The 15,953-nt window shown below is 40.5% G+C and overlaps 1 protein-coding gene across 4 annotated transcripts in view; it reads left to right on the forward strand.

Annotated features, from left to right (window-relative positions):
* The first annotated feature begins 1,860 nt into the window (after positions 1-1,860).
* SCOC (short coiled-coil protein) overlaps positions 1,861-15,953 on the forward strand; it is a 48,552-nt gene continuing 34,459 nt past the window's right edge. Inside the window, exons 1-2 of one of the 4 annotated variants that reach the window (XM_053581936.1) lie at positions 1,861-1,897; positions 2,049-2,133. In XM_053581936.1, coding sequence (XP_053437911.1) covers positions 2,067-2,133 — 67 coding nt within the window. In that variant the 5' untranslated portion in view covers positions 1,861-1,897; positions 2,049-2,066. Of the gene's footprint in view, positions 2,134-15,953 lie in introns of all 4 variants that reach the window. The other 3 variants (XM_053581919.1, XM_053581928.1, XM_053581946.1) reach the window with 3 other exon arrangements.

Genomic DNA, 15,953 nt, shown 5'->3' on the forward strand with positions numbered 1-15,953 from the left:
AAACACAGGTGCATGATTATATAGAAAGAGTTGTTAGAAAAAGCAGCTTCTAAGGGCCATGAGCCTGTGCCTTGTAGACTTCCAACTACAGGGAATGTAACTGGTGAGGGGCCCACCTGCTGTGCTCTGAAATCCATAACTACCTTTGCACAGAGGCCTCGCTTCCATCAGCTTCCTCCCACCTGTGACTAGTGCTGCATGAATACTGAGAGGACAGTCCTGGGAGACAGTGGACCCCACTCATGAGCAACTTTGGCTCAGGTACTCTTTGGCGGCTCTGTCAAGACTTCTTGATTCTGAAGGACACACTTCCGTTCTAATAATTCCTTCACCCCAGGTCAGACTTGCATTGTGGTCTGATGGCTCTCTAAGCCTTCCTGCCTCCTTCTCTATTTTCTCTCACCCTTTTGATCTCATCTGGGTATCTGATACTTTACAGGATTTGAACTGTTATAGTTGAACATTCAAACTCCCCTCAGATGTGACATCTTATTTTCTGCCTTATCTGTAGCTTCCATTCTTGGTTTCCAAATGTGGTCATTTCTTCCCATCCCTAAGCTTCTGCCCACACTCCTTCCCTGAGAAGGCACTTGCTTCTCACTTCTGCCCACACCCACTTGCCACTGATTATGAATCTCAAATGTCACCTTCTCTAAGCTTTTCAAGATCCTGTTGGCTGGATAGTCTTTCCCTTCTCTAAACCTCTAGTACTCTTGTCTTTTTCTGTTTTAAGAGATAGGATCTCACTCTGTCCCCCAGGCTGGAGTGCAGTGGCACAATCATAGCTCATTGCAGCCTTGAATTCCCGGGCTCAAGCAATCCTCCTGCCTCAGCTGGCTAAGTAGACTCTTGTTTTTGAATGCTTTTGTAAGATTATTAATAGCAATAAATAAACGCTTTTGAGCCTCTAAAGTGCCAAGCTTATATACAATAGGTACTCAATATTTATAGGATGTAATTAAAAATTTTGGAGGAATTCTATCCTAGTAACTTTAATTTGTAACATTCAGGATTTCCCACAGCTCACATCCATTTTACTCGATATAGTAGCGATGAACTCAGGTGAATAAAAAGAAAAAATCCTATGTATCAAAGCATTTAGTGCAGAATATAACATATAGTAACTCAATTTTAATATCTACTTAAAACGCTTCATCAAATTTGGCTAACGTTTTTTCCCCAAAGGAGTGATTTTGAAATTCTGCACTAGTTTTGGTTTGTCTCTATGTACAAATATAAGTTAGAAGACTAGGAAAAACTGTAGTAAAAGTGTGCTTCTTCCTCTAACAAAGAGCCCCTGGCCTAAAGGCTGGCAAGGCCAACTTCCTTTTCTCGGGCTCACCTCCAGAAATAGAAAAGGAAGAGCCTTTCATTTTAATGAACTTTTACAGGGTAGGGAGTATACATAGTAATATGCAAGGATTACTGATGAGCTCAATGTTTAGAAAATCTTATTTCTTTGCATAGACTGGTCATTTGTAACTATTGTGGTTGATACTTATCAAGTCCACATTAAGTGCCAAGCACTTTCCATCTAATCCTTACAACAGACTGATCCTCATAACACAGACAGGAATTAAGGTTCTGAAAGGTTTGGTGACATAGTCTCGGGTCATGCCAGGTCATTGATAAATCCTTGAAAAGTTTATGGTAGGTATCCAAAAGATATCTTATTCACATATAATCAATTTCTTCCCCCGACCTCATCCTAATGCTTTTTGGGCAATTTCCTTGGGTGGTTCCGCCCACAGAAACTGTCATCAGATTGAAGGCAAGGTTTGTCATCTAGCCAGGGAACAGCAGGGCTGAAAGGTTGCAGCACGGCAGCCTCAGGTAAAGTGTTGTAACTCTTTAACTTGGGTCTCTGGCCATTTCCGGTTAAGAATGCAACACTCAGGTAAGAACTTCTCAGGCAGAAAGCAGGAAGAGGGTGACTCGTGCAAGGATCAGATAGCACCTGCTTGGTCTCTCATTTATTAATGATTTAACAAGGGCAGTCACATGGGACAACGGCTGCTCTTCTCTGCCCTCATTTTTCTCACTAACAGGTCTGAAAATTGAACAAGATGGACGGGTCCAGCAAAGAGGAGGAAGATAGCACGTTCACCAACATTTCTTTAGCAGATGACATAGGTAAGGAAGAAACTGACAAATTCTCAAATATACAACTCAGCAACTGTTTAGTTTTTAAAAATATGATTTTTATTGTTTCTATTATAATGATAAAACATGCTTATTGTAGAAAACTTGAAAAATATATAGCTACAAAACCAGTTTTTAATTAAGAGCTGTTTTTCTTTTTCCTGTTAAATTAAGTAATAATTTTCAAAGTTCCCATGGTTATATTACATGTGCTTTTAAAAATAAATCAACAAATAAAAACATAAAATGTTTATTTCCTGAAAGTTCAGGAAACATGACTTCAAAGGTGTCCCTAAAGCACCTTTTGATATTATCATTATATTTTGTTCAATGATAGTCAATTACTTCTCTATTTTGTAAAATAAGTTCATCATTTCTGAAAAATGAGCTAGACTATGCTACAATTAGCATTAAGGATTATTTCAGAAAATGTCTGTTTTTTAAGGACAAAGTTTACTGAATTCAACATACGAGAAGAAAAAGGGAGGGAGAGGGATTCTAAAATGCTGATGGAAGGGATAACTGTGGTTCATTCAACAACTTGGAGAAAACAGACGTTGCTGAATTGCACAATGTTAACTGGAAACACTTCAACACTATAAGCACCTAAGTCCTGGTGCGTGTGGGGGGGTGCTAGGGGGAGGTAGTTGTTTTCTATCCAAGTTCCTTTAGCACAATCATAGTAAGCAGCCAGCAAGACAGCAGCTAAGCAATGGGGGTTACTAATTTTGATTAACAGAGAGCAGAGCATGAATATTTAACATCAATTGCTCTTTCACACAGCCACGCTTCTCTACTTTCTCTCTAAAATGCTTAGATTCAAAAGTGTCTTTCTAAAGTGCAGCCAGACAATTAACACAAACCGCCAGCCGGAGCTAAGCTTCCCTCCTGGCACGGCATAAACATGCTGAGGTCTTTAGAAATCAAAGAGGAGCATTTTCTGCCTTTATAAGGGGAGGGAAGGTACAAGGTACTGGGGCTGCTGAAGAAATGGGATGCTGCTGTCTTTAACTCGCTCCCACCAGGGTGTTTTAGGAAACGACAGAGCTGCAGAGGGCAGTGAAGGAAACAAAGACAGAAGGAAACCTAAGTTTCTTAGCTTCTGGAAGGCATCATGAGCCATGAGCGCGTGGGTACACAGGGAGCCCTCTATGCCGTGGGCGGGTACGGCTCATATGGAGTGCGTGCTTGCTTGGATTGTGCCTTAGCCCAGAGTTCTTCCTGCATTATAATATGGGCTGGGCCTGAAAGCAGCAGCCCTTGGTGGTGCAAAGACTTTCTGAAACCACTCTCTCATTCACATCACGGCACCCCCAAGGTTCCCCTCCATGACTCATCCTCTGCTGCTCTCATATTTCTAGTGGAGAAAAAAGCAGGAGGAAAATTTAAATGTAGATGTCCAGTCCACATTTGCAATGGTTTTGAGAGGGGCTTCCTAGGGGGACTTGCTTGCTAACCTAGTCTGATCCAGTAGGTGCTAAGACTGAATGTCCTTGGAAAGAGAAAGCAATACCTACTCCCTGGGTGGTGGTGAGAGTGATGGCAGCCAACTGAGAGGCCCACTGCCTCCTTGTTCCCTATCGCAACCTTCCCCTTGGTTACACAAAGTCACAGAATCTTAGTGCACAAAGAGCCTTCGGGGACCATCCGTTATGGTAACCAGTGGTGGACTTAGGATCTAGTACTAATTTGTTTCTATATTTCAAACTGGCAAATGGAAACTGCTTATGTGCTTGTGACCAAAATGTACTGGTTAACTAAAACACCTTGTTTCTTTAGCTTTTGGAAACAATTTTATCCATTTGATGTGGTAGCACTGACTTGTTAGCTCTTATTAACAAGAGGTTCTTGGGCTTTGATAACTAAAAAACAGGAAAATTAAGTATGGTAGAACCACCTCCGTATAATGACCACCTTCTTAAGTTGACCTGACCTCCATAGACTGGACATGCACCACATGTATGTATCAGCACACTAGGCCTAGTTGCTTCTGTTGACCAACTCTGTATGTTGACCAGTTTGTTACAGTCCCTTGAGTGGCCAACTTATAGAGGTTCTACCATATTATGAAATAAATGGAACTTATTTAGTAGATATTCACTCGAATTGTTGAATCTGTGTAAAGCATAAAAAGTTACCACTTGGATTATAAGAAAGCTTAGTCCAATTTTTTACTTTTGTCTTTGTACTATACATATACATACATTACATGTATACACACGCATACATATGTGTAAAATAGAGGCCCAGAGAGGTTAAGTGTTTTGCCCAAGATTGCAGAGTCTGACTGTAGAGAAAGGAAGCATTTATTGAACTCTTATATTCAATAAATTCATAGGGTTCAACATTAAATGTAATAGGTTCAAAACATTTATTGAGTTCCAAATACAATTCTATGTCTCATTTAATCTTTACAACAGTATTGTGATTTTTTTGTCCTATTTTACAGATGCTAAAACTGTAGTTCAATTTTTTTTTTTAACTTGCTCAAGGTCACTTCCCAGGAAGTGAAAGAGCCCAAGGTCAAACTGGAGTCTTATATGGTTGCAGACACTTCAACTGAGCACCCTTCTCACCTTACTGTTCCCACATGGATAGTGAATGGTCATAATTGTGTTTCCTCATGTGTGGCTCTTCAGTAGTTTATTGGAGTTGGGTGCCAGAGAAAGCCTTGCCCCCTTTATTAAACTCTAAAAATTATAAGGATTATAGGCTCTAATGGATCTGTCTTGGTGATTACCTAGAAAAATATGGCTGTTGGATGCTGGCCACGTGTGGTACGTGAAGATGCTAGAAATAGAGGCTAGCAGATAGGGCAGCTCATTTCTGCTTCTGAATAGCCAGGCCTCAAGCCCCGCCCCCCATGCCTACTGCCCGTGTGGCTGCCTCAGACCCAGTCACTGCCTCCTTTTATACAGCCTCCACCTGTGACTTCTTTTCTTATTCAGAGGACTGCAAGAGAAAGAGGAAAGAGTTTTTCCTAACTCTGGAAAAAGCTTATTTGGGGAGAGAACTGAAGACATTGAACATTAAATGTAATAGGTTCAATACATTTATTGAGTTCCAGATACAATTTGGCTTACCTTTGGATTTCATTTATTTAAATGATACCACACACCAGTCCAGTTCCTACAAATTCATTTGTAGGTTAGTTGCATGGATTTCAGAACAAATGTCCTCATAGAAACCAGGTCATGAATGATAGGATTCCAGACTAGCCTATACTGTCTAACTCCATGATTCCCAGACTGTATGCCAAGGTTCCCACGGACCCTGCAGCAGACTCACAAGGGCCCCTGGGAGGTGTCTCAACATCTATCACAGCTGGGAGAATTTCCAGCTAGTGGTCATTCACCATTTCTCACTAGATTGAGCTACATTTGTTTTCAACAACACTATCTCTTTTGATGCTGGCTTTTCTGTGGTGGTTGTGTTAAAAAGCAAATTCTGTGTAGGCAATGAGGGTGGCAGTTTGAGAAGGCTGGAGAAGTTATACAGTGCCCAATAAATGCACACATTCTATAAGTAATTGTGCTTCTTTAAGAATTAAATAAAATGTTTGTCCTCAATTTTCGTATTTTTTTTCAAGTGGCTACTGAGTTTTTAGGGCATAAAGATGTTATTAAAATGTTTGGATCCAAATGCCTAATACAGGGAATTGTCTGTAGTTTCTCTTGGCCTTGGGCCACTGTGAAAACATTACTGAGACACTAGGTAATAGTTTGGAATCTCTGGTGTAAGCTGCACGATTGCCGAGCTGGCCTCACTTCTGGGACTGCTCCCCCAGCGCAGGACAGAAGAGGTAGAGAGTGTTGACTTAGCCTCCTTCCTTGTTTCTGCTCCCCTGTCCTTGATGCCACCACACATCTCAGGTTTCCCTGTACCTTTTTTCATCTTTCACCTCAGGCTCCATTGGGAACCCATTTTCTCCGATATTTCCACTGTGTTAGAAAAAAAAAAAAATACCCACCTGTCCTTGGCTACTTTTCTTTTCTCTCTAGGCATCCCCACTACTTCCAGCTCCATCCACACTGTCTATGTTATAGTCCAGTGACTCTAAAACAGAGGGTGCAAGGTCAAACACCTTCAGAGTCAGGCAATGTGTATGTGGAAAACAGACAATGTTAAATCATCATTTGTTTCAGTCAATTTCCAAAACAAACTATTGAAATTTCAATTCTGTTTTCAGTTGATTAGGTTTTTCATCATGCATCTTTTAAATATAGCAGACATTGCTCTGACTGTGGTTCATTTCACAATGGAATCTCAAGTTTAATTATTTCAAAGATATGCTTTTTTGCATATTAAATATATGGGAACATTCTTCATTTCTCATTATTTTCCTTGAGATACACAGTCCTCCAGAACTAGATTTCATTTTCTACTTTTTTCCTTATGTATTGACAAATGAAAATTGTATATATTTATGGTGTATAACATGATCTTTTTTTGAGACCAAGTCTTACTCTGTTGCCCTGGGTAGAGTGTGGTGGCATCATAGCTCACAGCAACCTCAAACTCTTGGGCTTGAGCAATCCCCTTTCCTCGGCCTCCCGAGTAGCTGGGATTACAGTTGCTCACCACCACACCTGGCTAGTTTTTCTATTTTTGGTAGAGATAGGGTCTCACTCTTGCTCAGGTGGTCTCGAATTCCTGAGATCAAGCAATTCACACCCCTTGGCCTCCATGGGTGCTGGGACTGTTTCGATGTATGTATACATCTTGGAATGGCTAAATCAAGCTAATTAATGTATGAATTACTTCAATATAAATTATTTTTTGTGGTGAGAACCCTTAAAATTTACTCTCTTAGCAATTTTTAAGTATCCAATGTATTATTATTAACTATAGTCGCCATGATGTGCACCAGATCTCTTCGGCTTATTCTACCTATCTAATCGAAATTTTGTATCCTTTGGTCATATCCCAATCTCCCCACCCCCAACCTCTAGTAACCTCTGTCTCTAGGAGTTTGACTTTTTTAGATTCTACACATAAGTGAGATCATGTAGTATTTGACTTTCTGAGTCGTCTTATTTCACTTCACGTATGTCCTCCAGGTTCATCCACATTGTTGCAAATAACAGGATGACCTTTTTAAGGCTGAATTCTTCTATTGGATGTATATATACTACGTTTTCTTTATCCATTCATCTGTCAACAGGCATTTAGACTGTTTCCACATCTTGGTTATTGTAAATAATGTTGTGATGAACATAGGACTGTGGCTATCTCTTCAACAGAATGATTTCAAATCCTTCGGCTATGTACCCAGTAGTAGAATTGCTGGGTAATATGGTAGTTCCAGTTTCAGTTTTCAGAGGAGCCTCCACGCTTTTTTCCATCATGGCTATTTAATGTACCTTCTCATCAATAGTGTGCAAGGATTCCCTTTTCTCCACATCCTGGCGTACACTTTTTATCTTCCATCTTTTTGTTAATAGCCGTCTTAACAGGTGTGAAGTGGTAGCTCATTGTGGTTTGAATTTACATTTCTCTAATGATTAGTGATGCTGAGCATTTTTTCATGTGACTGTTGGCTGTTTGTATGATGTTTTGTTTGGATCTCTGTGCTGTTGTTTTGAAAAATGTCTGTTCAAGTGTTTCCCTATTTTTTAATTGGGATAATTGTTTTTCTTGCATTTTTTACCTTTGGTTGAGATAAGGGAACGTGAAAGAGTATACTTCCCTCTTAACTCTACTACAAGAAAATAACAGGGCTATTGTGATAATAAAATGGTAAATCAACAGTGATTGCCAGGGCCATGGGTCCAGCCAGTCGGGGTAAAGGCTGAAGTTTATGGACTGCATGTGCCCGGCGCGAAGGGCAGAGATGCTTTCTGTTTCTTGCTACTATCACCGTGGAGGGATTCATGCACATAAGCAGAATGTTTACGAGACATCAGATATTTTGATTGTTTATAGAATTTCCTGATTTTTCCATGGTTCTCACCTAATCCTAATTTTAAAAACAACAACGCAGAGACCCAAACAAAATATATCTTCAAGATGGATGTGACTGCAGAATAAACTGTTTCCTGACTTCTGTTCTTGAATCTTTATTGCTTATCTTTATCTCTCTTCTGAGTTTCTGATTCATAATCCAGTTGCTTGCTAGACACCTAGATATCTCCCGGGTGTCAAATGAACTCATCCTTTCCTCCCATTCCCATATTCATAATGTTAATTAATGGCCCCACCATCCACCCAGTCACTTAAGCTAGAAATCCATATGTCTTTGCTTCTCTCTCACGATCTTATACATTATGATTCTTGTTAACTTGACCTTGAAAGTGTTTCTCAAATAAAACTGGCCTTCTCTGTCCCTACCACCACTTCCTGGATCAGCTCTTTATTATCCCCCACATAAACCACAACACCAACCTCCCAACTGTTCTTCCTATATCCATTTATATCCCTTCAAAGCTATCCTCCACACTGACCACATCGCCACCTCTCCTTGTGGAGAACAATCAGTGTCTCACATCCCCTGCTGGACGACGACCAAGACACTTAGCATGGCATTTAAGGTCTCCCTTTTCCTGGCTCTCCCCAGCTCTTCAGGGTCGTTTCCTGCCACACAATTTGGGCTCAGTAGGGGACATTTAACGATCCGTCTACATGCCGTCTATTTCATGCCTCTGGACTTTGTGCTGCTCCTCCCCTTGTCTGGGATGACACTGTTCCCCTTTCTCTTTGCCCAGCCAGTGCCTACTCATCCTTTACGAGCTCACTCAGGCATGCATCGTCTCCTCCAGGAAGCCTTCCTTGATCTTCCCAGGCTGAGCTAGATTTCCTCTTTCTTTGTTGAGAACGCTAAGTATACCTCCATCTGTATTTTTTCCAGAAATTGTACACACACACACTACCTGAGTACAAGTTACACTGAGTACCTCTTAGAATTGCAGAAGTCAAACGTGATTTGAGTATTACAAATTTAATACAGTTTTTTCCTTTCTTAAAATGTATATACATTTTTTTTTTCTTGACACCCTCATTATATCTCAACAGACTGCAAGCTTCTCAAAGAGCCTTTTGGAATGTGTTTACTACCAGCACCTGTCGCAGTTCACATGGTCTGATACACTTAGGCGAAAGCTTTCTGACTGGATTTGTGCGTGCTGGGGTGAAGGAAGTTTAGGCAGCTAGGGCTGACTCTTAGGACCAGCTATCCAAATGGTTTCTGCTTTTTAGAGCTCTTCTGGCTCTTCTTCTGGATCAGTGTTCTGTTTTCAGAACACCTTTATGCAGCAACTACTGTGATATGCCGGTAGGTAGGACCTGGTTATTTGAAGTAGTGGCACAGGTTAGTGTGGCAGCCTGGGCTTGGACGCTGGAGTCAATAATGCCTGCATCTGACTCTGTTAGACTTTGAGCAAGTGATTTACCATCCCCCAGCCTCAATTCCTTCATCCGCAAAATGATCTTAAGACTATGGCTCAGAATTGTTTTGAAGATTAAATGAAATAATAAGGGAAGTTTCTTGAATGAGCTTGGCCTAGAGTGAGTACTCAGTACATTTTCGTTCCTCCGCTGACCATTTCAAGGAGCTCCTGCAAGAGTTTCTTAAAAGGCTCTGAGATTTGTCAGCGTCGGTTCTCATGGTAACGGCGGCGTCCTGCGGACATGGCGCTGTGAGCAGGGTCTGGCCCTCCTCCTGATCAGGAAGGGCCCTGGATATGAACAAACTCTTTAAACAAGAGCATGGCTCTTTCTGATAAATATAACGAAGCCGCTCACCCCTCTTCCTCCTGGCCCTCGCCCCCTCCCCGTCGCTGTCCTTCCCATCACTTTTCTCCTTTGGCCGCAGCCTCCTTCCTGACTCTGCTCTCGAAAACCTCTTCTGAATAATATTCAAAGCGGCGTCCGCGTCTGCTTTTGGCATCGGCCAATTAGCCCTCATTGTAAGGTTGTAATATGCTTCGCAGAGAAGTGGCACAATTGTTGTGTGCTTTTATTCAGGGCTGCTTCCTACCACGATATGGAAAATGTAACAATACCCCTCACGCCCTGCTGAAAGCAGCCTGGGTTTGAAAAGCTTTCAGAAGGCCATCTGCCACCCTCAGCCTCGCAGATCAGACGTGAGGCCTGCCTTAGTTAGCACTCCAAGTAAAAGGTATCAAGGGTCTGCGTTCCTTTTCATCTCATCTTCCATTATAATCTGGGCTAAAGAAGGAAATAGCCTTGTGGCTCCCCAGCTGCGAGGGACACTGAGCCGGAGCAGGAGTCTAGCCAGTGAGAAGGGAGCGCGCCTTTCTTTTCTGCCCGTGAGTGGAGTCCGTGTTTGCAGCCAGCACCACGCTTCCAAGTGTCTGCCGCACGGCTGCTAATAGCTTCGCTGGGTTACCCCGGACATCTTGGAAGACAACCACGCAGAGGACAGTCCCAGAGCCGAGCCAGTGCACAAGGATGTGGCAAGCGTCGGTGCTGGCTGGGACCAGTGAAGCGCCCCTCCCTGCCATCTCAGTTTACATCCTACGGTGAATTTGGCCATGAATATCAATATAAAAGATTATTCAGACATCCTTAAGGGTGTCAAGAAAGATCATTTCTAGTATGTTGGAAATGTTATTTTTTAGTGTCATTGAACAAGTGTATTCATTGCACCTGCAGTGACAGAAAGTTTTTGCAAATCTTAATTGGCATTTGGGATCCACATAAGAATGGATAATGACAGGGGCAGAGTGAAATATCTGTTCCTGTAAGCTGAAGATAATATGGACAGTGGTGTTGGGAATACTTCCCCTGACCCTGCAAAATGCCTTAAAGACTTAGCATGAGAGATTCAATAAGAAAAAGGAGATTAGCCCTGCTTCTCAGCAGCTTATGAGAGTGGCTCGGCTATAGCTAGGGTCACTAATGTATTGCTAGAAACTGTAAGTGCTCTTTCTGCGAAGAAATCTTCAATCAGAAGAAATCCACTTAACTGAAATAAATCTAGTGCACAACCAGTGTTAATAAACAAGCTTAAGAAATGGACTGTTAGGATAATATCTAATGTTTTCAGTAATCTAGAGCATTCTCTAATTTTCTCATCAAAGGATAAGTATTAATATTTTGATTCTTCCTTTTAAAGACAAAAGCATCCATCAGTGGCCTGTATGTTTTTCCTTCATTAGCTTAACAAAAACAAAAAAGAGGTGAGGGAGTTAGAATATTTCCAAGCTAAATGCATATAAAATCTTTCATAATTGTACTAAATTTTTTTCTGGAGAAAAGTCCAGAGGAGATAGGGCCAAATTAGGGATGAGTTTTATTTACCTGAACTCATAAGCTGACAAATGCTAACCTTTCCCAGGTTTGTGTCCTGTTGAGAAAAGGGTAGGGCGGCTGACACGGGGACCTTCATCCCACAAAGGCCCTAAGGATTAGATCAGCTTTGGACACAGTTCCCCTCACAGGCCTCCTCCTGCCTGCTTGACTAGTTCAGAATTTGAGGGTCGGAGTCCGGTTTTCTCAGAAAATCTTAAGCTTCCCTTGGCCTGCAAAGAAAGCGTAGGATGCCGAGAGGAGAAGGATATCAGCCTCAAAAGAATAGAACCAATTAGATGAATCAGCTTCTGCTGAGTTCCCCAACCCTGGACATAAACATTTTAAATGATCCAAAAGCTATTAAGTAACCCTACTGGAAACAATATGTCTGCCAGTCATAGACCAGAGTTATTGTAAAAGCTGTTCTAGAAAGACATGTTTTGCTTTCCTAGATAGACATTAGTATTCATTTTCAGTCCTCAGCATTGGAAACATAAAAGACTCAGCAGCAGCCCAGATGAATGGTCTGCCAGAACAGGGAGCCTCCTTGCTGCCTTTCTGGGAGGGACCTGGGTCCTCCCTCCACCAGCCTTCTTAGGATGTACATGGTCAACAGCAGGCTCTTTTTAGCCCTTACGGACTTTCTCCCCCATTTAACCATTGTTGTCTGTTTCTCCCCACAGGTTTCATTGTCAGCTTAATGACTTTGGCTCCAGTACTTGGCTACGCACATGCGTGGTTCTCATTGCTTGCTAGTGTGACATTAGTAAAAGCTGCTTGAAAAAGCTGGTATTTTAAAATACATTCTTCTTTCCTTATCCTTCCTGAGAATCTTTATGACCTTTTCCCAGCAGACAAAAGGCTCTACATTATTTTTTCGTGCATGTGAATATTTTGCTTACTTTCATTTTCATTCTTGGTTGCAAGGTTAGTAGATTTTTCTAAGGTCACTGTAACAATTTGGAAAGCTTCGTTTATAAAAATGTGTAGAGGATTTTTCAAACCAGTGTTTCTTTTCTTTTCTTTTATTTATTTATTTATTTTCAGTGGTAAGATAGGATTTTATTAGACAGAAAGGAATACAGGAGTAAAAAGCACCAGAGCTTCTGGCAAAGGAGAAGACCCAAGTCGGAAGTTCCTTTCAGGTCCTTTATCTAGGGATATATATTTTCTGGAGAATTACATTTTAGCTAGGATTTGATAGGTGGAAAAACATCCTTTCTTTTCTTTTTTTTTTTTTTTTTTGTAGAGACAGGTTCTCACTTTATGGCCCTCGGTAGAGTGCCGTGGCATCACACAGCTCACAGCAACCTCCAACTCCTGGGCCTAAGCGATTCTCTTGCCTCAGCATCCTGAGTAGCTGGGACTACAGGCACCCGCCACAACGCCCAGCTATTTTTTGGTTGCAGTTCAGCCGGGGCTGGGTTTGAACCCGCCACCCTCGGTATATGGGGCCAGCGCCCTACCTACTGAGCCACAGGCACCGCCCCATCCTTTCTTTTTTTTTTTTATTATTAAATCATAGTTGTGTACATTAATGCAACCATGGGGCACCATACACTAGTTTTATAAAGAGTTTGACACATTTTCATCACACTGGTTAACATAGCCTTCCAGGCATTTTCTTAGTTATTACATTAAGACATTTATATTCTGCATTTACTAAGTTTCACATGTACCCTTGTAATCCCACCAATCACTCTCCCTCCACCCATCCTCCCCCCTCCCTCCCCTCACTCTCCCCCTTCCCCATATTCTTAGGTTATAACTGGGTTATAGCTTTCATATGAAAGCCATAAATTAGTTTCATAGTAGGGCTGAGTACATTGGATACTTTTTCTTCCATTCTTGAGATACTTTACTAAGAAGAATATGTTCCAACTCAGTCCATATAAACATGAAAGAGGTAAAGTCTCCATCTTTCTTTAAGGCTGCATAATATTCCATGGTGTACATATACCACTGTTTATTAATCCATTGTGGATCGATGGGCACTTGGGCTTTTTCCCTGACTTAGCAATTATGAATTGGGCTGCAATAAACATTCTGGTCCAGTATTTCTTTTTAAATTTTATTTTGGAATTTTAAATAATTGGAGCTTTATACTATTACAGTGTTTCTCAATCTATACAGTAGATTTATGTCCCTTCTGCTTTAAGCCCTTTACCATACTATACAAGTGGAATTTCTGTAATAAAATGTTATTGATGTATAATTTGAGAGACTCTTCAGTTTGCAGTGAATGTTGACCTCAAACACTAAATGTCTCAGCCCATATCTATCTCTCTGTGAAATATTTAGTGATTTTCAAGCTCACAATTGCCCTGGGAGAGTATGTATTTCAAGGAATTTCTCAAAGAAAACTTTTTCACAGACTTTTTTCTTTTTTATTAATATAACATTAACTATTTATTTATTTATTTAGAGTCTCACTTTGTCACCCTGGGTAGAATGCCCTGGTGTCCTAGCTCACAGCAACCTCAAACCCTTGAGCTCAAGTGATCCTCTTGCCTCAGCTTTCCAAATAACTGGGATTGCAGGTGTCTGCCACAACCACTGGGTATTTTTAGAGATGGGTCTCACGCTTGCTCAGGCTGGTCTTGAACTCCCTAAGCTCAGGCAATCCACCTGCCTTGACCTCCCAGAGTCCTAGAATTACAGGCGTGAGCCACTATGCCTAGCATTACTTTTTTATTAGCCCATTTGTAAGTTAGGACATTATCCTTTTTCATAATGTCTGATAATTTAACGATGAAAGGACCTAGGCAAATTCATAATTAACTGCTCATTTTTTTTTTTAAAGCTAGCCTGCCTGGCTGCCTTCTTCCCTTAAAAAAAAATATTTTGTATTTATTTATTTATTTTTGCATCAGAATGTCCCTCTGCCACTCAGGTTCCAGAGCAGTGCAAACTCCTGAGCTCAAGCAATTCTCCTGCCCTAACCTCCCGAGTAGATGATACTATACATGCTTTCTTAAAAGCATGCAATATTTCTGCCATGTTTCAGTGATTACATCTGTAAGAGTTTCTTTTATTCTTAAAGAACTTTTTTGAGGGAGGCAGAAAAACTAAAAACGGAGTTGGAGAAAGATATTAATCAGATGTCATTTTAGTGTTCCTGTAGATTCTCAATTCTGGTGATGATGAGAAAACCAGTTGGTTTCTTTTGAATTCCTAGCTAACTCTTTAGGTTCTTGTTACTTTCTAAAAAAACCAACTCATCACTCATCACAAATCAAAGAGAGTTGCCAAAATAAATATTCATACTTAGCCCACATTTTACTAATTAGTCATTATCTCTTAGACGAATAATGATGATAAACATTTACTAATAGCTTATTATGTGCCAGGCACTGTGCTCAAAACTTTACATGTACCCATACTATCTCATTTAATTCACTCCAATATCATGCTAGAGATATTATTATCCTTTTTTCTTGGTTTGAAAATTGGGGCTCAAAAGGTTTAGTAACGTGTACAGTGCAGAGCTGGGATTCCAGCCCAGGTCTGAGTGACTTTAAACAAAGCTTTGTCAAATGACAATATATCAGAATAGAAATTACCAGATAGACAGCAAAACTGACTAGGTAGAAGCAATAAGGTTCCCACATTGCAGGTATTGAATAATGAAATATGATCCTCTAGTTATGTTATGAGGTCAGTGTTTCAAAAATGTAATCATGGAATCAGAGGGGAGGAAGAGCCCAAGAGGCTCTCTGACAATATTGGAATATGCTCAGATGAGGAAGATAGAACGTAAAATTTCCTCTATGTTGGGATTACAACCATGTAAAAGTAATTTATATATGTGAACTAGAAAGGGAAGGAAGCTTGGGAAAAAATGTATTAGTGTGGAGGGACTGAGGGTTATTTCATTTTCATGTTATATTTATGCAATAATTTTTTCTTAAAAAATAAGATTAACATTAGTGTTTTTCTAATATATGGAAGTAAGATATTAATCTTAACGTGGGTGCAGACTTTGAGAAGCATGTGAAAATACCAGTGCTTGGATTATGGACATCTATCACAGCACCACCACTGCTTTGCATTTTAGGGATGCATGCAAAAAGTTTTATTAGAAAAATAAAATGTAGAAAGTGACAAATTTGGCTTTGGGACACCCAAGGGGAGGATGGGGAGTGGGAGATATTGTAAATGTCATCTTTAGGCACACATTCACGTCATTTTCATTTTCATTTTATCTTTTACTATGAAATATTCTTTAACTACAAACAATTTACAAGCGCCCTAAGAAGAATTCTTTCTCTTGAATTATTTGAGAATGAATTGCCCACCTAATACCACATCGCCTCTGGGTATTTTAGTGTATTCTTACAAACGAGGACTTTCTCTTTCATGATCACCACACAACCGACAAAATCAGGAAAATAACATTCCTCCATTTTCTTCACCTGATCTTCACAGCCCATGGAAGTTTCAGCAGTTGTCTTCAGAATACCCTTTACAGTAAACATTTCTCGTTCAGAATCACATACTGCATGAAGTTGTCATATCCCTTTAGTTTCCTTCAATCTGGAGCAATTCCTCAATCTTTT

The sequence above is a fragment of the Nycticebus coucang genome, chromosome 1, assembly GCF_027406575.1.
Source record: "Nycticebus coucang isolate mNycCou1 chromosome 1, mNycCou1.pri, whole genome shotgun sequence".
Classification (NCBI taxonomy): Eukaryota; Metazoa; Chordata; class Mammalia; order Primates; family Lorisidae; genus Nycticebus; species Nycticebus coucang.